This window comes from Clytia hemisphaerica, unplaced genomic scaffold, assembly GCF_902728285.1.
Source record: "Clytia hemisphaerica strain Z4C2 unplaced genomic scaffold, Clytia hemisphaerica genome assembly, whole genome shotgun sequence".
NCBI lineage: Eukaryota > Metazoa > Cnidaria > Hydrozoa > Leptothecata > Clytiidae > Clytia > Clytia hemisphaerica.
Window position 1 is genome coordinate 783,220 of NW_027103900.1, and position 25,149 is coordinate 808,368.

General features: G+C 36.2%; 1 protein-coding gene across 1 annotated transcript; it reads right to left on the minus strand.

Moving 5' to 3' along the window:
* Window positions 1-64: 64 nt before the first annotated feature.
* Window positions 65-17,119, minus strand: LOC136808821 (thrombospondin type-1 domain-containing protein 7A-like). The gene is made up of 10 exons (XM_067065366.1): window positions 14,425-17,119; window positions 11,329-11,615; window positions 10,819-11,092; window positions 10,236-10,529; window positions 9,625-9,882; window positions 9,073-9,246; window positions 8,505-8,760; window positions 7,190-7,404; window positions 6,829-6,928; window positions 65-947 (listed from the first exon to the last, which is right to left on the minus strand). The coding sequence occupies exons 1-10, from the start codon at window positions 16,778-16,780 to the stop codon at window positions 683-685; spliced, it is 4,479 nt and encodes a 1,492-aa protein (XP_066921467.1). The 5' UTR covers window positions 16,781-17,119; the 3' UTR covers window positions 65-682.
* Window positions 17,120-25,149: the final 8,030 nt, after the last annotated feature.

The following is a 25,149-nucleotide window of genomic DNA, read 5'->3' on the forward strand; positions in this document are numbered from 1 at the left end:
TTTCCAGTAAGCACTTTTTTTTGGCATGAAGGATGATTCTAAAGTAAACTTGAGTCCAATAGAGTTGATTTTACGATTTCTTATTATCAAAAACAATAAAATAAGTTATGTACAAACGAAATTCCATAAAATCTACAATCTATACTACAGTTTATTAATATTTCAGATACAATTTCTTAAGCTAAATAATTAAAAACATTAAAATATCGCAAGCAAATGTTGTAATGACGATCATTTTTTACTCTTGGTTGGGTACGTGTGTCTTATAAGGCGAAGTGACCCAGGCACGACAGCAGGTACGGTGGCCGCCTTACCAGACTTTCACATAAAACCCCGAAATTTTCCTCTTCGTTGGTAAAAATCGCTTTGAAATCGCTTAAATTTCCTCATACGCCGTACCAGATATAAAAAGCTCCCGTCGTGCCTGTGACCTCTATGATTTTCAAAGTCTGACCCGGATTGGTATCTATAAAGCTTTTTGTGAGCAGAGAGACTTTGAAAAGTAAAAATCCCGACATAAATCGCCCTTACAATGCCTACCTATTAATGAACCTGACAAGGATTTCGACACAAAAACAACATCTTGCATTTCTCATTACGATCAACGACACTATAGGTAAACTGACTCGATTCGCGAGCATTTTTGTGAACGCGGAAATGTAATATCGATCATGATCTCCTATCAAACGGCCTGGGAACGAATGACTGGTTGAAGGGGTGTCGATTCTGAACATAAGAAGCCTCCAGTTGATGATAAATCGCTACAGCTTTGTATATCATCTAGCTCATGTTGAGTTTGTTTATTTTTCAATAATAAGTTTCTTTGTCTATTTTCGATAACTGGTTGCATTTCTGTTGTACTGTTTTTGTTATTGTTCAAAGGGTGCAATAATTGCGTGGCCGTCGTTTCGTGTGATATTGTCCGCTCCAGCTTTTGTTTCTTGCGCCTGGAAGAGAAATAATAATTAAAATATTTACCTCCTCCTTGAACTAACTCATCATATAGTGTGTCTCAAAAAAAGACAAATTCTTAAAATAAGATCCTCATAATATTTGCCAAATTTTATGACTTATATACTTAAAGGGGCATTAACAAGTAGTAAAATGTAAACATTGCACGAACCACGTGTCATTAAAAAGAACAATTAAAATCACGTGTCCAAAAAAAACTTGTAAAACAATTGAACAATCAAAATTAGTCATATTTGTTTTGATTTTTGGACCTACCCCGGTGGGCTGTAGGTCCTATAAATTAACCTTTGTCCGTCTGTCCGTCCGTTAGTTACCAGCTTTTCTCGAGATTGGCTCATTAGTTTTTTCTGATTTTTTGCACAATGATGTAAAACGGCAATGCTCAAAATGTGACGGAGCCCGATTTTCGAAAAAAAAATTTTTCCGGCCGAAAATGGCGGAAATATGCCGGAAAAACTGGTTTTTCGGCATTTTCTCGAGATTTCATCATTAGTTTTTTCTGATTTTTTGCTCAAAGATGCGTATTAACAATGCCCAAAACATGGCCTAGTCCAATTCTTGAGAAAAAATTTTGCCGGAAATCGCCGTTTTTTTGGATTTTCATTGGATTTTTTCCATATAATTGGTTGTTTTTTTCATTCAAAAACATTATTAATAGCAATGCCCACCATCAAGCATGTTTCAATTTTCAATAAAATTGATTTTTGAAGCCGGAACTTTCTAAAAATCGCCGGAACAGCCCATTTCCGCCGGAAAACTGGTATTTCTTGAATTTCTTGAGCTGTACTTTATATTTTTCATGAAATTTTGCACACTGATGCAAAAATATCGATACCTAAATTGTGACGGAGCCCGATTTTCGAAAAAAATTCGATTCCGGCGGGAAATTGCGGAAATATGCTGGAAAAACTGGTTTTTCGGCATTTTCTCGAGATTTCATCATTAGTTTTTTCAGATTTTTGCTCAAAGATGCGTATTAACAATGCCCAAAACATGGCTTAGTCCGATTCTTGAGAAAAATATTTTCCGGCCGAAAATGCCGGAAATATGCCGGAAATCGCCGTTTTTCTGGATTTCCATTGGACTTTTTCCATATAATTGGTTATTTTTTCATTCAAAAACATTATCAATAGCAATGCCCACCATCAAGCATGTTTCAATTTTTAATAAAATTGATTTTTGAAGCTGGGTTTTCTAAAAATCGCCGGAACAGCCCATTTTCGCCGGAAAAACCGTATTTCTTGAATTTCTTGAGCTGTACTTTATATTTTTTTAATTAAATTTTGCACACTGATGCAAAATGTCAATAGCTAAATTGTGACGGAGCCTGATTTTCGAAAAAAATTCAATTCCTGCTGAAAATGCCGGAAATATGCTGGAAAAACTGTTTTTTTGGCATTTTCTCGAGATGTTATCATAAGTTTTTTTCTGACTTTTTGTTCAAAGATGCGTATTAACAATGCCCAAAACATGGCCGAATCCGATTTTTGAGAAAATTTTTTTTCCGGTGGAAAATGCCTGAAATATGCTGGAAATCGCCGTTTTTCTAGATTTTCATTGGACTTTTTTCTTATAATTGGTTGTTTTTTTCATTCAAAAACATTATTAATAGCAATGCCCACCATCAAGCATGTTTCAATTTTCAATAAAATTGATTTTTGAAGCCGGAACTATTTTAAAAGTCGCCGGAACAACCTATTTTCGCCGGAAAGACAGTATTTCTTGAATTTCTCGAGCTGTACTTTATATTTTTTTATGAAATTTTGCACACTGATGCAATATGACAATACCTAAAATATGAAGGAGCCCGATTTTCGGAAAAAAAGTTTTCCGGCCCAAAATGCCGGAAATATGTCGGAAAAATCGGTTTTTTGATATTTTCTCGAATTTTCATTTTTAGTTTTTTCCGATTTTTTTGCAGAAAAATGCGTATTCGCAATGCTAAAAACATGGCCGAATTCGATTTTCGAAAAAAAATTTTTCCGGTTGAAAATCACCGTTTAGTTTACTTATATTTCTATGCTTTTCACACAAAAACATTATTCATAACAATGCTCACCATCAAGCATGATTCAATTGTCAATAAAACTGATTTTTGCGACCAGAACTTCCTATTTATTATTTCCCTACAACCCTTCCCTCTCCCCCCATCAACAATCAATGATGAATTTAATTGTGTTGTGTATTTTCGCTAAACGCTATATTTTCTGACTGATTTTTTTCATTTTTCTTTTCGCATTGCTATCTAACTTTTATCATCAGGTAAGGTAGGTCCATTCAGCATATTGCTTGTTTATTTTGACATGTGACATTTGTTTTGATTTTATATCCGCTGCATGCAGTTTGTTTACAAATTTCGCAAGTACTGTTATGTCCCTTTAAGTAATATTTCAATCTAAAAACCTATTAAATCATCTTGCCCAGTTTACAATGATGGGTTTTGAGGATTTTACGGCATACTGGAGAAGTGGGACGTGGGACGGTGGGACGCTCAGGTGGGACGCTCGAGTGGGACGCTCAGGTGGGACGCTCAAGTGGGACGGTAGTGGGACGCTAAGGTGGGACGGTAGTGGGACGCTAAAGTGGGACGGTAGTGGGACGGTAGTGGGACGGTAGTGGGACGCTAAGGTGGGACGGTAGTGGGACGCAAAGGTGGGACGGTAGTGGGACGGTAGTGGGACGCTAAGGTGGGACGGTAGTGGGACGCTCTTTTATATGTATTTTGTCTTTTTCTTTTTATAATACAGTGAAGAGGGACAGGTCAAGTACTTATAAACAATACACAGATCGATCGAAATGTTTTTGACTTTTTTCATAGTGAATGGATTATAAAATAATAACATAATCAATTTGATCGAAGCTACAAAGACACAAAAAGCTAGATAAATCAATTTCTGGCTCATCCTCTTGGCTCTTTTTGTGTAATTCAATTGTGTAATTTACAGAGCAATTTCAACAATTCTAACGCTCTTTTTAGCCTAGAGGCTAAATGTCTAAATCTGCGAGAACTGATTTTAAAGAGTATCATATAAAAAATGAACATTCCAATCACAGGGATTTCCCCAGAGACAAGATGTTTACTTTTCGAATTCAAAATTCGAATGAAAGGAAAACATTCGAATCGACAACAAAGGGTTACACCAGACTTACAGTAGTGTTCTATAAATTACTAGCCAAACCAAAAGAAAAGGAGCCAGAAATTGATTTCACATTTTTCATTAAATAATTATAAAGACAAAAAGACAATATTCTAATAAAAGAGCGTCCCACTTGAACGTCCCACTACCGTCCCACTCATGCTGAGGGGAAAGCCCTTTATTACAATTAGAATGTTTTCTTTTCATTCGAATTCAAAATCGTGTTTCTGGGGAAACCCCTCTGATTCGAATGATTACTTTGTTATTCTCAATAAATATAAACTCTTCGAAATATAGTCAGGCTGCTGCTGGACCACTTTTGTAAAAACCCTAGTGTGAAGAATCTAAAACCTATTGAAACCTGTTATATATGATTAAAGGGGGTAAAAAAGTTTTACTGGCCATTAGGTTTTCCCAGATTTTAGCCTAGACAAAGTTGCAAAGGATTGAAAGTGTTGGAAAATAATAAAATTGTTCTATAAATTAGACAATATGAGCCTGAAGATAAGGAGCCAGAAATTGATTACACATTTTCCGGTGTTTATTTCTGACTCGCACGCATATTGCTTGGTAGCTTTTCGATCAAACATCCAATTTGAATATTATTATTATTATTCGTTTATCATCCACTATATGATAAAAAAAAATCAATATATATATTTTGGCCGAAATCCTGTGTAGGTTGAAAACTGAAGAACAGATCATGTATATGTGTTTTGTGAAAGTATTCATTTACTCATATTGAGTTCTTTTTTGCTCGTACATAATTATCAGAGAAGCAAAAATACAAAAGCCTTACGAGAGAGCGTCCCACTACCGTCCCACCTTAGCGTCCCACTACAGTCCCACCTGAGCGTCCCACTACCGTCCCACCTTAGCGTCCCACTACAGTCCCACCTTAGCGTCCCACTACCGTCCCCACTTAGCTCCCACTACAGTCCACCTTAGCGTCCCACTACCGTCCCACCTTAGCGTCCCACTACCGTCCCACCTTAGCGTCCCACTACCGTCCCACCTTAGCGTCCCACCTTAGCGTCCCACTACCGTCCCACTTGAGCGTCCCACCTGAGCGTCCCACTCGAGCGTCCCACCTGAGCGTCCCACCGTCCCACGTCCCACTTCTCCAGTATGCCTGTCTTTTTGTCTTTATAATTATTTAATGAAAAATGTGAAATCAATTTCTGGCTCCTCTTTTCTTTTGGTTTGGCTAGTAATTTATAGAACACTACTGTAAGTCTGCGATAACGTATTTCGAAAAAAAATGATGCACAAACAAATGAAAATAAAACCAAAAAACTCAATAAAAATCTAAAAATAACTTTCAACGATGGACACGCGACTTTAAAAATCTTTAGCCTAGTCAACTTCATAAAATTTGATGAAAGAAGTTTTTGGGCGCCACGTGTATGTTTCACCTCACGGGTTTTCCCTTTCACGTGAACAATGTGGATACTTTTATTATTCATGCTGATGGTGTAACCATTTTGTTGTCGATTCGAATGTTTTCCTTTCATTCGAATTTTGAATTCGAAAAGTAAACATCTTGTCTCTGGGGAAATCCCTGTGATTGGAATGTTCATTTTTTATATGATACTTTTTAAAATCAGTTCTCGCAGATTTAGACATTTAGCCTCTAGGCTAAAAAGAGCGTTAGAATTGTTGAAATTGCTCTGTAAATTACACAATTGAATTACAACACAAAAAGAGCCAAGAGGAGGAGCCAGAAATTGGATTTATCTGACTGACTAGCTTTTTGTGTCTTTGTAGCTTCGATCAAATTGATTATGTTATTATTTTATAATCCATTCACTATGAAAAAAGTCAAAAACATTTCGATCGATCTGTGTATTGTTTATAAGTACTTGACCTGTCCCTCTTCACTGTATTATAAAAAGAAAAAGACAAAATACATATAAAAGAGCGTCCCACTACCGTCCCACCTTAGCGTCCCACTTTAGCGTCCCACTACCGTCCCACCTTAGCGTCCCACTACCGTCCCACCTTAGCGTCCCACTACCGTCCCACTTTAGCGTTCCACTACCGTCCCACCTTAGCGTCCCACTACCGTCCCACTTGAGCGTCCCACTACCGTCCCCACCTTAGCGTCCACTACCGTCCCCCTTAGCGTCCCACTACCGTCCCACCTTAGCGTCCCACTACCGTCCCACTTTAGCGTCCCACCTTAGCGTCCCACTACCGTCCCACTTGAGCGTCCCACCTGAGCGTCCCACCGTCCCACGTCCCACTTCTCCAGTATGCCGGATTTTACTTTATATAGAAATTTGTCAGCTTTCTTTAGACATGGCTTTATAAAAGGCATGAACAATACTATAGTTTATAATTCTCAATTGGATGTGCAATTTTAGCTCGAGTAAAAGGATGAGAGCTTTATTATTTCACACCAAACTGCCTTCACTGTGTTCATAAGCGAGGTCCCTCCAGTGGACCTTCAATTCACGCAATCACGTAAATTTTTTCCCAAATTCCCATTCACGCACTGCTTTTCACAATTCACGCAATTTATGTTCACGCAAAGCTTTCCAATTCACGAATTCACGCAATTTGTCTTTTATTTTCACGCATTCACGCAAGTGAAAAAGCCCATTCACACATTCACGCAAACCGTTGGGAGGCCATGAGTTATCACCTGGTTTTGATAAGTTTTTGCAAAAGTTATACATTGCTTTTAGAAATTTCAAAGCAAACGTTATCAACTTACCTTCTGTAGAAAAAGAATAGCACGATGAACAGGACACAGTAACCGACACAAGCTGCCAATGAGATGCAAATGATACCAGCTAAACTGACACTTGCTTTGCCTGAAAATTGAAATGGATGTTATAAATTTTAATTGTTTGATTATATACCCTGAAAGTATCTTTCCATCTATTTCTAAAAAATATTTTACTCGTTGGTCTTTTTTATAAAATTTTCGACGAAAAGCACTAACTAAAGTTAAAACAGCTTTAAGTGGCTGTACTTTATTTAAGAACACGGTTTTAGAGTATAAAGATCAAAAGAAGTGGATTAAAGTCTAGGAAGAAATTGTATAAAAAGGGTCTGCGAAGAAAAATCTTTACCTTTATTCTTGCTCGGAACACCAGTCGCTTTTTCGCAATACACCAAACGTTGCTCTCCATTTAGGTTAGCAGAGTATCCTTTTTTGCACATGCAGAATTCTTTTTGTACGCAAATTGCATTCCCAACCAATGAGCAATCACATTTATACATGCCATCTTTTGGTTTGCATCCAGTGGACACAGTCAATCCATCAGACCGAGTGCATTTGTATTCACTGAAAAGATAAAACAAAATTTTGTCAAAAATAGTTGAAATCGTAGACGTTTCACCCAATGAAGTATAAGCCCGAAGGACTAGAAGTCAATCTCTTTGGTAGGATTTGAAGCCAACAAATCCTACCAAAGTTGCGCGGCCTTGAGCCTCCCGCCTGGTTTTTACACAAATGACAGATTGAAACTAAAATTTACCGCTTAATTTCGAAAAATATATCACTCGAAAACAAAGGAATTGCTAGATTCAATCCGTCATCAAAAATACGGCGCATATTTTAAGGCTTCAATTTTTCTTGCCTGAGAAAGGTTAGAGATTGACCTCTAGCCCTTCGGGCTTGAAACTCAATGATTTCACCCGCAGTGAAAATATATTTCTGAAAGGTCTTCAAAAAATTTTATAATAGATTTTTCGCACCGAAATAATGGTTAAAAGTGCTAAACACGCTCTAAACTTTGTCAGCTGGTTTCTGGAATTCTTCAATATCCTTAACCCACGGTGGTCCAGAAAGTTCACGAGAGGAATCTTGTTGACTTTGGGAAGATGCTGTTCGTAAATAGAATTGTATTGTATTGTATGGCCGGCCTATTCAGCTTTTTGTAGTCATGTGTCAAATGCATTTCACTCAGCGGAAATTGTGTACAGTTTGTCAGGATTTTGATAATGGGTGATAAATGTGCAATATATATTTGATATTGATAGTAATGAATATGTCACGTAGTTTTCTGAAATTCGATTGTTGCAAAGAATTTATATAGTTTGAATGTTCCGCGCAGGTGGCCACCAGATATTTCAAAACGTCTAAAACATGATTGATTGCCTAATGTAGTACTAAACACTCTTCCGGGAGAAAAAGTAAATCTTGCTGATAATTGGCTGTCTTTTTGGCATTTTTAGCTCCAAGTTGCTCTCATCTTGCTCTTGTTTTAAAGGTACAATTAAGGTATTTTTGTAATAGTACCCAACTTTTATGAATGTTTTAATCAATTTACTTTTAAAATTCAGTATTTAGAGGTTCTGGATAATGTTCTTAAGTTGTTCTTAGTTTCTGAGCCTTATTATTCTCGTAAAAAATGTAAAAGAAAAAGGTATTGCTAGCCTTACCCAGCACTGTTAATTGTCCAATCAAATCTAAAGCAAGTTCCTTTATTGCATGTTCTCTGTTCTTCCATATTTGATGAGCACTGCACTCCTCCAATGGTTGGTTTTTGTAAAACATGTCTTGTGCGTAGTTGTATGCTACTACTTTGACTCTCAGGCGGAGAGCATGTCTTGAAACAGAAGCTCCATGATGACCAAGGGGAGAGTATGCAGTCATTCCAACAAGGTATATTACACTCGCGTTCTAATCTTTCACGACCTGCAAGTAAAATGGTTAATTTCGATTAGACTATTGTTTGAAAATAAAGATGATTTTTCCAATCACTCCGCAGTTATATTAGGTGTTTTTTTTTTTTATTTATAGACGGATTAAATTTCCCGAGGTTTAATTTTCCAGTAACATCTATTTTCGTCATAAAATGAAAATTTACGTATTTTCTATTATTATTAATTATATTATTTTTGAAATTTTCGCGTCAACTTAATCTATCGCGACTATCTTCATTTTTTTTGTTAAAATCATCAGGGAAAATGTTGGACCGACAACAAAAATTATTTTTGAAATCCCTACCTGTTAAGAAATCAACACAGTGACGGAGATCCATTGTATTCCCATCATCACGCATACATTTTGCACTTCTCCGTTGTGTTCCTACTCCACATGACGACGGAACATCTGGTTGGCATGACGACCACTCGCCCGTTGTTAAGGCGTAACATGGTAGTACTTCACACTGTAAGGTTTCTGAAAAGGAAAATCAAACATCGGTGAACGTTTTAGATTTTTATATCTGAATCAAATTTTCTACATCTTCTAGTAAATTCACATACGTTGTTTTTGGAGCGGACTAAGCTTTCCCAAGCGTCATTTCTTTTCATTGAGTTAGGTTGGCTATTCGAATATGTTTCTTAACTTCCTACCGGAAAATTTCTTTTACATTTGATGCAGTGCATCCCACAAATTCAACCATTGAAGCACACATAATAAAGTAGTTAACCTCGAAAGTTAGTTGGAGGAAAGTGATATATGATTCCGGTAGATAAAAAATCAAAAATATCCTGAATTAACGTATATCCTTGGATTCACAAGAGGTCTTGTACCTAGCATTGGTTTAACAATTACCTTTTAACTTCACTCCGCTGCAGTCACCACGCCCTTCTCGCTGTCGTGTTTGATATGACACGTGACCACACTTTGAATCGCACTCCGTCCACGTGCTCCAATATGTCAAGCGACACTTCTCCTCACACGCTTTTTCACAAAACTCAAAGGATGAGGGTGTTGTTTCAATGTGTAAACAATAGGACGAGGGGACGACGAGGTCGGAAGCCGTTTTTATGCATTCCACGAAACGCTGTCTGATTCCTTTTCCACAAAAACCTTGAAGAAAAAATGCAATTCTCGGGTTAGCATAAAGGTGATAGCGAGGGAAGTTGAGGATATTTCCACGACAGAGGAGTCTCTTTAATTTAAATACCTCTATAAGTTGAATGTCTCCTTAACCCGAACAGGTTTTATGGTCACTTCAGTAAACAATTATATTTCAAGTAAGAACAGTTGGTCAAGATCGATAATATTAGTTATCGATTCTAACCGATAGCTTTTTATCAATAATTAGTCAATGAAGGATTATTTGTCAGCGTCTACAATCCCGTCATCAATATCAATGGTGCATCGTTGCTGGCAACAATCGAAACAAATTCAAAATTTCTAAATAAAAAAACTTCCCCAACCTTTATTCAAGAAACAAGAGCTCCATTTTGAAATTCTCCATTTGTATTTTTCGTTTGAGCATTGTCGTTCTTGATACAATCCAGGACAGTTGTTTCCAGGGCGCGTGACTTCTCGTTTTCTATTGGTTGATTCGTTCTCACATGGTGTCCATGGTGACCAATCAGAGACGAGACAATCTGTGTCACATGGTACTTTGCATTGTTTTTGTGCTCTTGGTTTGATTTCTGCCAGACAACTATTGGATGGGCGTTCGATAGACATTTGCATGCAATGAACACTACGTTTCTTTGTACCTATAAGATAAAAATAAGCTTAAATCTATTTTTTTCGAATTTACATCCCTGTCAACCGGGGAAAAGGCTTCTGCTACTTCAGGGTAATTCTCTGATGAAATTAAGCTTTCTGTCGCCCTTTTTCCTACCTAACCTACTTTTTTAGTAACTTAGCTGACAAAATAATGACATTTATAGGCATTTCCGAAATTATGGTCGAGATAGGGGTATCTAAGGAAGCGGTCCTTATACTCAATTTGCCGCGATTTCTTTGGCATTGTCAACCACAAACATAACTATAAGTTTATACCTTTTCCACAAGTGGCATTGTTTCCAACAGTACACGGACCCCACTGTCCTTTCACCCATTGGTCGTCATGACAATTCCGAATTTTGCACGGGATTTGCTCCATCACAAACTGGCCGTTAATACTGGAAGGACACGGTGGGCGGTCACTTGAGGCGTGCTGATAAATACGCCTGGTTCGGGCGGACATTCCAATACCACACTTTGCAGAACATTCTGAGAAAGTCGACCATTGTGATATTTGACAATCATTTGAGCAAGGAAGAACGCATCTTTTCTGTAAATTTCAAAAGTTTACAGTTTTTATCAGTTTGAAGAATATAAGGATTTTGTATTTGGTAACTTTGTGCTGTTCATATTTTTGGAAAGATTACGGAGCCTTAAAAATATCAAAGTATCCGAAAATACTTCAAAACTACTCAAAATAAGAACAAAGAGTCATTTATCTTCATCCTAAAAATTTAGGTTTTCTAGAGGGAGCAACTGCGCCCTTGCCACGCCCAATTTTCATACCTTATTTGGAAATTCTTCCTCAAAATACTCTTCACAATATTTTAAAGGAACAATTTTTCCATCAGTTGTAAAGCATGTCACATTACGGTATTGGATGCCGAAATTGACGTTGAAACTCTTATCACATGACACGGATGCACCAATCAGCTGACATCTGGTCCAGTCGCCTTCATTGATTTCGTATTCGAAACATTTTTGTGTGTTACAAGGTCGGGTCTCGTTAAACTTAATGGATGTATCGACTTTACAACCTTTGTTTAAAACAGGGCGCGATCTTTTCTGCGAACCTAAAATGAAAAGTAATGACCGCTGGATAACATACATACTGATAATATACAGTTTAAAAGTTTTGTTCTTAAATAAGAGTGGTATCGTTTGCTTACTCATAAATTTTAATTCGCAAGCTTTTTCAAATTTGATTACCGTGGATGTGGACAACTATAACAAAAACCATCAGCCCTTAGCGACTATAATAAGTATAGTGAACCCAGCACGGCAAACAGGTACCTGCTGACTACCACGTGATTCGGACGGAATGAATGTTTAGCCGTTGAAAAACTTTTAGATAAATAGTATAGGTAAATACAGCCGTAGACGCCAATTAACGCGCGGCGTATTTCTTTGTCCGTTTTACCACCCTAAAACCGTCGCAGTCTTTTTTTCGCACCTATAGACAATAGAAAAAGGTATAAAAAAGGATTGGATCAAGTTTAGGGAGATAATTGAATAATAAAGTGGCACGCGCCTGACCGTGCGACTATGGGCCGACTATATATGGTGACTACTTCGGATAATATAGTAACTTAAAGTTCCCCTGACAAACAGAACGCCTAACGCTCGACTTTCTTGAAACCCATGTACAACTTATTCAAAAAAATTTTGTATCCAGGAAATTAATATTTTTAGATAAACCAATTATAGTTAGGTATATTCTTTCTCTCCAAAATAACTGTCAAACCCATCAAACTTTATTTGTTCCGGTTTTTGATCAAGCTTGTTTTTCCGGCATCATGAAGTGATTGTAATTATATAAGATAATTTTGTCTCCAAGAGAAGCCACAAGAACGTTTGAGAACCATTCTAGTTAACATAGAACGTTGAAACAACGTCTATCTAATCTCCACAACCTAGACTAGTAAACTAGTCATATACAATATATATATATACAAAAAATCAAGCTCCAAATAAAAAGAATCGAAGGGGTGAAGTTGCGTCTCTTTTCTGAATTTTGGTTATGTTCCTTTTCTCTCACACGCGCTGAATATTTGATTAGTGTTTACATTATTTGATTGACAGTTTTATTATAAAGTTATAAGTAATAACCGACTAGTTTACTAGTCTATCCACAACCCTATATTTATAACGTTCCATGGACATTGAAAAGATGCTTAAAGAACCAAGGTCATTTTATACAGGCTTAAAGGTTTTATTTTTACAAAGGTGTTCCCGTTTCATATCAGACACAATTTGATATCAGGACAGTGTTTGCCTATTGTTATATTCTGCTGATATAAACAAAAAATATTTTTCTTGTCCTCTTTCTGACCAATCTAGCTCCACATCCGTGTCAATCCGATGTGAAAAAGCTTGTGAATTAAAATTGATGAGTAAGCAAACGATATCACCTCTCATTTAAAAACAAAACCTTGAATTAAAGCTTGCAAGCATAACCGGCAGCGAGCCGTGACACCTAATAATATTCGATCTCTGTAAAGTCGAACTACTCCACGTAGATGGGTAACAATGGAAGGTAACGGTGTTGAAGGCATGAAAAAATGCAAATTTCAGAGAGACGCATAATATTTGTCCTGAAACATAATTGCGTCATTTCTTTCTAATGTTAACAAATTTACAAAAACTGCCGATTACATATTATGTGATTTTAATGCACATAAAAAGCGATTATAGATCCTTACGGTGCAAATTAACGCGAATGTTATTTTATCAAAATTATGTTCCAGTTGGCCTGTAAATCTGTTTATCCAAGCTAATGATCTCGTTGGTGAAATGACGAAATTAATTTAATCCCATAATTATAATTATGATTACCGTGGAATTGGATATAGAATAGCTAAATTCTTGGCAAACTAACCTAAATATGCTTTAAGGAATGCGAATCCTCGAATGGACTGAAGAATTGACAAAGCTCTTCATTATTTAGGAAATATGACAGAAAAACCCCGAAAATTGGTAAATTCTGCTATGCCTTGCAAGCACTTAAAACTTAATTAAATCATTTTCTTTTCATAATTAAGGATTATCTTTTACATCTAACAAACATATAGTTAAATCATACTCAATTAGAGAGTGAAAAAGTGACATCATAAATCAGACAAGCATCAGATATTATAATCTATACTGTTTTTTCTTCAGCCAGGCGTTACTAATTACTGGAGAATCTGAGTGTCCTAAACCTTTAGCCATTATATTGTCTAATGTTAAAAAAAGCTTCCAGAGCCTACCCTCACGGAAAATTATATTCATTAGAGTTGGCAAAAAAATCATTAGCAGATCAAAACAACGTCTTCTGATTTTTATAACATTCATTGAACGTCTAATGAATGCCGAAAAATGAAAAATACATTTTACTGGTTAAATAGGGTCTACTCACTGACTTATTGCCGACCCTAAAACGAATCGAGAAGATGTTATATTTAGTTTATGATTAATTTCATGATTCTAATATGTTGGCCCTTATCGCTTTTAATTTTCTTTTGGAAAACATAATAGGCCTTTCGTAACCTTGTAACGCCTCCCTCTGGTTTTCAATGGTAGTAATTTTGAAATATTGATTACCATCCATACGTGTTTGTTTCCAACTATCTCTAGAACAATTGGCTGATATATTTCCTTGTAAACATTAAATTGATGCAGTTTTATCTCTCAGAACTACCCATCCTACCACCGTCTATCCCCTAACCATATATAAATCCCCTAACAGTGAATGGACCAAGAATTTAATGATAATGATAATATACAGCTTACGGAAAACGAGGTTACCAATCATTTGAATTCGAGTTACGAAATGATTCAAACATAAAAGAGATATAAATAAATATAGATAGAAAATTGTAGGGAGAGCTAAAAGTCACTTACCATTTCCACAAGGTTTGTCGCATTCTTTCCATTCAGACCAAGGCTCTAATTGACAAGTGTTCAACCAGTCAATGTGGCATTCACGTGACTCAATCGGTTTCTCGTCATGACACAAGCTGTCCGGTACAATGTTTGGCCCGTCCGAACAATAAACATCTCGTATTTGATATCCATTGCGCATGACCATTATTTCCGTCTGTGGACCCATCATGGGGGCGTTGTCATGGGTACAAAGCTCCCATTTCTCAGTAACCCAATGATAATCGAGACAAGGTGGACATGTTTTTGTCTCGATTAAACTTTCATTACATTTAGCACTGTGCTGTGAAAGAATGTAGCGCCGTCTTTGGGTACTCGTCGATCCTTGAGCTCTGGAGGGTGCACAAATGGCAGAGCAGTCTGGCTCCCATTGGCTCCACGGGGTCATAATACAATCATTACAAACGTAGCAACTTCTTGTCTCTATTGGCTGAGTGTAATTTAAACGTTCTAAACAATAGCTTTCATTTACAACGTTTCCGATGAGGTTTTCAACACATTGGAAGTTACGAGTCTGTTCTCCTTTACCGCAGCCTATTGACTGATTCATAATTTCACAAACACCCCACGAAGGAGGGATATAAAAATACTCCTTTGTGTAGCACTTTTTATTCTCAGTCCTTGATACTTTTAAACAGTTTTGATTTCCGTGTAGCAAGATTCGTGTTCGATTTTTCACACCATTCTGACAAATACTCCATTTGCTCCAAGTACTTAGAACACATTTTAAAGTATGGCCCGGTTTACACGGTACAGAACATGTTGAAGAAGTCAAGGGTTTGGTCATACGATCACAATTTGATTCGTCTACAGTTTTCCCTTCCATTTTACAGTTAACTTTAGAATCTATTACCCCTTCTCCGCAAATATCTCCACCGTAGAGTTTACAAACACCATCAGTAACTCTCTCCCACAGTGCTCTTTCAGAGTTGCAAGATCTCTTTTGTTCTGTAAGGATACAAGCATGTGAAGATCCGTGAAGGAGTGTTCTGTTTCTTTTTATGTAACCATGGGAACAATTCTTCCATTCTGACCAATCACTGTAAAAGCAAGAGACTTGGGAACAGACCACGTGACATAACTCTTCTTCTTTGGGCATTACAACAGATGCACATTTTAAATTACTCAAAGGAGTCAATGTTTCATCTCCTAAACGAGTGCAAAACACAGGACGATTTTTCTTATAAATTTGACATTTTTCTTCAACAAAGTTAGAAGATTTATCAGTATAGCATGAAGACCAGTTTCCAGAAAACCATACAAAGTGCTCGGTAACTAGTCTAGTATTAACATTACAAGATCTTTCTTCGGTTGTTGTATTACAAGGCTTTCCTTTACCTAACGGATATGCAAGTAGATGGCGAGACCGTCTTTGTTTCCTTACCATGACATGACTACCATCTTTAAGACAGGGTGACCATGGGGACCAGTTGCCATGTAAACAATCTTGATCTCCAACTTGGAGACGGTGTGAAAGAGCCATGGTAGAATCAGTGACGTGACATATTAAACCTTTGTTGTCGACGCACGATACGTTTCTATGATGAATCGAAAATTTAGTTCTAAAAGTCTTCTTATCACGGAATAGAGTGACTTGTCTCCAACCTGATATGCGGTATTGTTTTGTCTCTATATTTAACTTTTTCGATTGACGGAATCTAATCAATTTTCCACACTCTGAAGCAGGCGAATTTAAAAAAGCGTGATCACGAGTCTTGTATTTCATGTTTGTACGGCAATATTTACAACGCATCCATTTCGTCCATAACGTCAGTGCGCATGTGCGAATACATTTACGAAAACATAACCGTCTCTCTATCACGTCACGTATATCTATGCGTAGCATCGTATTACATTGCGCTAGTTCTGCGACGTAATATTTATTAGGTTCGTAGTAAAAGCGACATTCTACGTGCCGCGTTTTCGTGAACGTTACTAATTCAGAGTTACGTCCACACGTTGAGGGGCTCCCGTCTATTTGTTGAGTATCGTTGAAGTATAAGTCTTTTTGTTTTGTTTTCATACATTTTGACCAACTTGTTTTGATCAACTTTAAGTTTTGAAGATTTTGCGAAATGCATTTATCAGGAACACAATGCATAATGGGAACTGGTCTCTCTAAGTTTTTCTCCTGTTCACAAAATAATGGATCGACTTTCTCGTTTGTATCGTAACACGTGATATTTCGTACTTTGTAACTTTTTGTAGAGCATGTCCCTTCAAGTTTACAAGGCGACCAATGTGTCGTTCTCCAGTGAAGTGTCTGTACATAGCTTGACGTGACTACAAGGAAAAATAATATCTGTACCAGGTACATTGTGAAGCTATTCTGTCAGCAATTAAGCATTATATAATTATTTTATCCACTTTTGTAACTGTAAAGAAAATATACCCAGATAAAGTCAAGTAATTTGTTATATTTAAATAATAGCTTGAAGCAAATTCACTTCAAAGATGAACTGCAGCAAAATCATGAATAAAAACAAACTAAATTTTTGAAAAACTTCTTAAACTAGAACTTTTCGTTCAAATTACAGAAAAGTCTCCAAGAATCCTCCCGAGAAAAAGTTGACCAAAGAAGCCAAGAAACGCCAATACATCTTGTGCATGTTTACACTACCCAATGCAATGTCACTATCCATAAATCAACTGCATTATGAAAACAACTCAAAAAAATGTCTTGATAGAGAAAAGAAAAACTACGACGAATGATGAATTTTAATGACTTCTTCTTGTCGAAATGTCGCCAGCCTATTATTCGAAAATCATTTCAGGAAAAAATCGTTAATAGCTACAACAAACGTTAATTACTTTTTCTCTTCTTTTCTTAACCATCTCTTTTGGATTCTGTGGCACTAATTAGTTACCAATCTCCTTTTGAACTAAAAGCTATTTTGCGGTGCACTTAATGAAAATTTAAGTAAAATTAGTCCTGGCTCTCTTTTAATTACATCCAGACCTTTAAATCAATTTTCAAACTTACTTATACAATCATCTTTAATCATACGAGATCTCATTTCAAGATTAAAATCCCTTAAACACGACTTTTAGTCCATGTGTCAATGTATATCAAGTGACCACTAAAAAAGTTATCGTCAAAAAATAACTTGAGTAACAGTAGAGCCCGGGAGGGGGCGCTGACCTTGATGACTGACGGGGACGTGCCGCTGGAGTTTGAAAAGTGGACCCTGTTAGATATGAATGTTTAATAACTCTGGGACCCTGTCAGAATGAAAATCCGAAAAATCGAAAAATTTTCATCTTGAAACATCTTGAAAATTAGTAAATTTTGGACCCTGTCAAATATTTTCAGAGCTTATAGAAAAGGGAGCCTGACCACCGGCACGTTGCCATGCCCAATTTTCCCTCAGTGCCTCCCCCGGGCAGTAGAGCAAAGTGAAAAGATACAATATTGGTATTTTTTGCTTTAAAGTTTTATAGGATTACTTGAAAAGAGCCATACAATAAATTTAACTTGAAAAAGTTTAAAAACTTTTCTTTTAAATTTGTTATTGGTTTTATCTGATTATGCCACCTAAAATTTGATGTAATGATTTTCGAATTTGTTAATGTTTAATGATTGCTTTGGTAAAGTTTTTCTTGTCAGGAATCTAAAATGTATTATGTAATCGTGGCTATTATCTAGGTATATCATTAATGCAATATATATTTGAAAGTTTTGAGGAAGATAATTAGAGACAGCCACCCACAACTAAACTTATGTAAATTGCATGCAAGCTATCAACTTCAGTAAATCAAGTAGCACAGTTGATTCTCGTCTACAGTAATAAACATCGATTCAAATTTGGTTGTGTTTTTATTTGTCTCACAAAAAAAGGTTGCATTGTGCAAATCTAAGAGGATAATATTGATTTCTACGAAGTTCTATTATCTACCTCCTAAAATCACCTTCCCGGGGGTGGGAGAGTACTTAGGAAAATGAAGGTACGGGTATATATCGCCCTTTAGGGTACCCTTTTGGAACCTGGCAGTATCTGTAGGGTTGGAAAAATCAGAATATTAAATCTCAGTCACAATAAGGGTGGGAAAATTCACAAAATCTTTCAATTTTGTCCTCCTTTTTAGTCCCAATAGCGAGTTTATGTATTTGCACTTTTGAGGACGGTAGAGTGACTGAAGCGATTTGGAAAAACACACACTTCTTACCCTAAAAATCGAGGACGGTAAAAATGCTGATTTACCGTCATCCTCAGCTGGTTAGGATCTAGTCAAATTAGAACCTTACCGTCTCCGTCGCTAAAAAACACACATACATAAACTCCGTAATAAGGGTCCGAGGGTCGAAAGCCGGGCGGTATCCCCCGTCATTCTGTAGGCCTAGTACCCAGGGGGTCTGCCTTTATACCGATTATATCATACAAAAGCAACATCTCTGAGGATATTCACGGTAAGATAGAAAAATACCTAAATAATAGGTAAATAAGTTTTCTATACCAAAACGGGAATCGCAAATGTGAAACCAACTATCTGTATGTAATAAAATCTTCCTCTGCCGTCTCCCCTTCTATTCTAAAGCCTCCAAATATATAAGGTAAAATTTTAAAATGTGTAAAACAAAAGCAGTTGCTCATCAAGTCCGGGAGGGGCACTGACCTTGACGGCAGACGGGGACGTGCTGCTGGAGTTATATACCTATTTTCAACCGAAAAGTGGTAGAAAAGTAGACGAAACATTGAAAGATTTTTAAATTTCCACCCTTGAGAAAATAACCAAAAATCGACCCTGTAACATACACATCTTGAAAATTAGTAAATTTGGGTACCTGTGAGATATCTTCAGAGCCTAGAAAAGGGACCCTGACCAGCTGCACGTCCCAATACCCAATAGTTGTTTCGGAGAACGCGACAGCCTATTGAATAACTAATTACTCCACAACAGTTACCTAGAGACAAGATAATTTATCACGTTTTTATTGGCTGAGGGAAAGTAATGTATGTGGAGTAATTTTTTATTCAATAGGCCTCCAAAACAACTATTGTGCACCCTTCATCCACTGGGTGCTCAAGAGAGTCACTGTTCCTATTGATCCTAGAAAGATCAATACTTTTCTACACAAGATTTGTCGAGAACCATCCCATACTTGAAGAGTGTTATAATTCATACCATCCAAAGAATGTTCTCTCAACTCTTGATTTATTGAAAGACGTTTGTTAACCAAAATTCGTTTGACGCTCACTTAGAGCCATATAAAAAATTATTATCTTTTTCTCCGTGAATTGTTTTATAAGAAAATGTTAAAGACTTATAATGCAATGGATATATAATTTCTAATGTAAAAAACTTAATGTTTACATACAGGCTTTAATCAAAGGGAAATTGTAATAGTTGAGCTTTTATTACAGCGTGAATATCTAAACTTCAAGGGTGGGTTAGTTTTCCCTGTTTCTTCAGTATATTTTTAGACGATTTGCTATATAAAAATTTATGATCATCCAGGATCTTCTTTAACAATCTTACATCCTTACACCTAAACGTTTACCTGCAGATTTATTGACCTAACAATTTTATTGTTGTTGAAATTGTTCGCCTTGGGTGCTTAAGAGGTCCGTTTTCTCACAAGTTTTAGGCTAAAAGTATTCTTTTGAAAAATTTAGTATTTTTGTTTTCTTTAAGACATGAACTTTGTGGTAGAGACTTAATAAAAATATGTAACAGACATTGGATGATAAAATATGGGTTTTGTCCCCTTTTTCACTTCATAAAAATTATGAATATAGTCAAAACAATCAAATTACAGAATGAAAAAAATGATGATTAAATTTAAAAATGTCTATGTTTTAGAGTTTTCAATAATTTCATTTTTAAAAGTTGATAACTCTTGGAGGACTAATAATATCAAACGCAACGCTGTTGCCACGTCCATCCTACCTATTTTTAACGTTTGATACTAGCTGTGATAGCATCTCCCAATGGCAGTGCAACATTTTGCAACTACCTTGTGTCACACCCAATGAGCGCCCCTACGCACGGGAAAGATCGCCGCCGGTAGAAGAAACTGCTAATGTGCACTAAACTGTCATTAATCTCACCTACCTAATAAGCGTCCACCCCGCTAAGTATTTTTTCGAAATTTTTCCAACCGGGACATTCTTACTCCAACCCCCCGCTTATGAATTTTCTGAACTTCTTCCAGCCAGGACAGTTTGTGTTTTCCTCCCCTAATCTATTTTTTATTTACTAGAAACGAGACACGGTCTTTTTTATCAATACTGCACAGCGGCTAAATTCAAACGGTTCTTTTTTACTTATATAGGCAAAACGAACCTTCCCCGCTTATTAAGTTTTAGGAAATCTTCCAACCCCCCCCATCCGTCTCTCAGGTACCCGAGAGTAGGTTTCTATTCATCCTCTAGCGAAAAGAGTTTCAACTATATAGGAAGTATATCTATAGAGGTCTGCGATTAAGACTAACTATTAAATGAAAAAAAAAAAAATTGGAATCTCATTGAGTTTTTGATCTGCAAACGATAGATTTTAAAATCAACATCCATTCCAAAACAATTCAAAAACGAAATTAAACTCTGTGACATCTTCTAGTTTTAAAGAACAAACAAGAATGTCGCATAGGCGTTGCCAGATACCCTGCAAAATTTATGAGGGAGCGATAAAACAAAGACAATAATTACAGTGTCATAAAAGCCGCTCTCATCCATAAATTTTTCAGGGTATCTCGCTACGCCTATGAATGAAATTATACTGAAATTAGATGACTGTAGTATATTCAAATGATTCATTTTCCTACACCATAGAAAGGTCTCATTGTTTTTTTTTAATCATTTTTGATTTCCGTTAGCCGTCGTATCCTGTTTATGATTTATGTGACTCCCTTGTTTTATTTTTAAAATAATTTCCGCAGACGCGTGCAGACAGCCATGAACCGTGGTAGACATGCAATCACCGCCATTGCCCAAAAACAGCTCTTCCCATTTTTAAAAATGAAGTTCTAATAGAAAATTTCATCCCAAAAAGTCACCTTAAAGTCTTTTAAAAGATAAAACAAAATATCAGAAATTTTGAGAAAAGTAAGCTAGTGAAATAAAATATTCAGTGTCTCTCTATTAAGTGGTCGGATTTACTTCCTTAATCTTCTTGGTGCAAGACGATAATCTCAACTTCGGATCTCCTTTGATTAAGATTTTCTATTTCCCTTAAAAAATTAAAAGATGAACAAAATTGAAATTGAAAATTTTAAGAAAATATATTTTGACTTTGATGTCTTAGTGTCTAAAGTTCTGTAAGCTATACCCCTGTCTCAAAGCTCCGGTGGAAATTTTTTCTACAGTGGGGATAAAAGTTTCTATGGACTACCCCCAATTAGGGGGTAGGGATTTCGTTAGAAACTTTTATCCCTACCGCGGGAAAAGGCTTCACCAGGGCTGCGAGACAGGGGTGTGATGAATGTCGAAACTATGTTGTTCCAGCTATATTATTTTCGCCGAAAGTTCCATATTGATCTACACACTGTGAGAGACTTCCTCTCCTTTTAGCCGAAATATAAAACTGTTCTGAAATGAAATTTTTAAAATTTTGATTTCATTTGTAAAAGGGAGGGATCTTGTGGAACTATATTCTTCAAGTTCTGTGGTTGACCAAAAGATATCAGAAGTCAAAATTGTCAAGAACGTGATATATGTAAAACCCATAGTGAATGATATAAGAATTAAGCTCGAAAGCTTTGTAGACTTTGGACTTCATTTATTGGGATGTAAAACGGAAGGGATTTACATTTTGTAGCTCATACTGTAGTATAATTTAACAGCCTACTGTGTAATGGCTTGTCTAAAATGGTAGAAGAAGGAGGAAGTCAAATTTCAAATTTGTGAATTCCATAGTATATATTCCAAGTTTCTTCCGAGCAAAATGTACCCGAGTGCAGCAAGACAAAAATATTTAGATAATTCCTCTCTTTTAGCAATCAAAACTTTATTTTCGAAGTGTTAAAAGGAAAGGAGCACCAAATATTATTGATCACAATTCACTTTTTTGGACCAGGTTCGATTGAATCCTTCCTATTATCACCGGGTATTTTCAAGTCTTTGGTATCAAAGTCATCGCCTAATACCACCTACTCTATAATCTAATTGTATTCATTTGAGTATTAATTCCTCATTCAAAGAGATGCCATTTTAAATAAAGATTCTTTTCATAACAGAAATAGTTTGACCACGCGATCATCGATTAAATCACGGAACCCTATTCTTTTTTGGACATTGTGTTCTTCTTTTTGTTCCTCTTTATCCTAGGCCGGAAGTCATAACGTGGCTATTAGCGGCGCTAATATGTAAATGAAGCAATTAGCGAAGGAACGAATTCTAAATTGATTGGAACATTTATGTAAAATATTTCAGAATGAGGAAAATGGTTCCGCAAAAAAAAAAATATGAGAAAGTATTTTTCGCAAATTCACAAAAAACTAAAACAACTAGAAATCTAATCAAAATAGATACAAAATCTCTATAACTGGAGTTTTTTTTTCGACTTATGGAGTCGGATTTTCAAGGAGGTGATTACTGAAAGGACTCGATAACTTTTTCGAACCGTTAAGGTAGACCATTCGGCTACGATGCTCAAGGTTGTGGGTTCAACCCTGCTTTAATAGCCAGAAATTAAAGAGAGGGATCAAGTGGAGAAATCCAGGGAGACAGAGTGGTACCATTCCATAACTTGTTTGAATTTTAATATACAATCGAAATATAAAGATTACTAGGTCACAGTGTGGATCTAAACCACACTGAAACGACCGCCTTCCATCACGCATCACGCTCGCGAAAGAGCGCGCGCACATTATTAACGCCTACATGTCATCTCCAGTACATTTTAGATTATTCATTGAAAACAGATTACAATATAGTCATTTTTCATGTCTCGATTATTCAATTCCGATAAAAAGACATTCAGGGAAAAAAAAGAGAAACACCTGGGTAATCTAGTTAAAAAAACAGAAAGTAAATGGCAGACAAAGTAATGAGCCAAGGCAAAACGAGATTAGCGTACCACTATGAAAGAAACCGCCTCCGGCGGTCGATAAAGAATCCACTAAATATGGTAGCAGAATAAGTTTATTTATTCTATTACAGAAATATGTCGTACAAAACGGAGTCTCTATAACTCGAACACTCACGGCGAACAAAAATTTGTTCGAGTTACGGAAACTGTCATGTATTGTCCTTAATCGTAAATTCAGATGTTTTTATCCTCCCCTGGCTAATGTTACCATAGAAAGCAAATTTACAAAGTTCCCAATCAAAGCAAACATTTTAATGCCATGCTGATATCAAACCACAACGAAAGTCGTAAATCTCTCACTTTGGCTCCTCACAAATCACCATCATAGACATTTTGAAATTAGTAAAGAAAAACTACCGATCATTTTTACGACTTTAGCTAAATAGACATACTAGACACGCAGGCACTTTGGCATTCGCAATGCTATCGTAGTTTCAATGTTCATATAATGTAGTGTAATGGACGTTACTTAAACTTTCGCGAGCAGAAACTTTTGCGAGGACGAAAAGTCGCGAAATTCACGACATTTACTTTCGCGAATTTAACGGAAAAATATTTTTCGCGAGCATAAACTTTCGCGAATCAAGACGTAAATTGAGAATTTTCACATGAAAAAATAGCTTAGATGGACAAATACTTCTTGGATTGGCTTTCAAACATTTTTCCTTTGACTTATTAGTCTTTTAGCAGGCTAAAAAGTGCCATAAAGATACATTTTTATCAAAGTTTGAAGTTTTACAGATTTTCTATTTTGTCAAGGATTTTTCGCGAGCATTAACTTTCGCGAATGGCATGTCCTAGAATTTTTAAATACATTTACTTTCGCGAAAAAGGGCTAAAATTCGCGAAAATCGCAAAAGTTTCTGTTCGCGACTCAGGCATTTTAAGGCCTGTCCAAATTTTCCGTAACTTTTAAACACCAATAGCACTCGCCAAGAGGTGTTCATTCATACCTTTTTGGAAGCGTATCAGGGTGTAGAATATGAAAAGTGCTGTTCGATAATTGTTTTGTTTGCCTAAATAAAGATATATGGATAAATAATGCAAAAAATGTAAAAATGCTGACGTCAGCAAAACTTATTTTTTAAATAACTTTTGATTGGCTTAATATTAGATGCTGAAATTTTGCAGAATGCAAGAGAATATTGTAAAGCACATTTTGGATCAAAGTTATTTTTAGAAATTTGATGACGTCAGCAGAAATAAGTAAAAAACGCATTTTTGCAAAAATATGCTGACGTCAGCAAAATTTCAAAATATTTTTTGATTTAAAATGTGCCTATTTATAATGTCCTACTTTGGTTAAAATTTCAGCATCTAAAGTTAAGCCAATCAAAAGTTATTCAAAAAATAAGTTTTGCTGACGTCAGCATTTTTACATTTTTTGCATTATTTATCCATATATCTTTATTTAGGCAAACAAAACAATTATCGAACAGCACTTTTCATATTCTACACCCTAATACGCTTCCAAAAAGGTATGAATGAACACCTCTTGGCGAGTGCTATTGGTGTTTAAAAATTACAGAAAATTTGGACATGCCTTAAAATGCCTGAGGAAAGTTTGTACGCCTAAAGTAGATTGACGCTTTTATGACGTTTTATGCAAACTCAATAAGGGCGGGTATTAAAGTGAATAATCGAAAGTCGGTAGAAAAT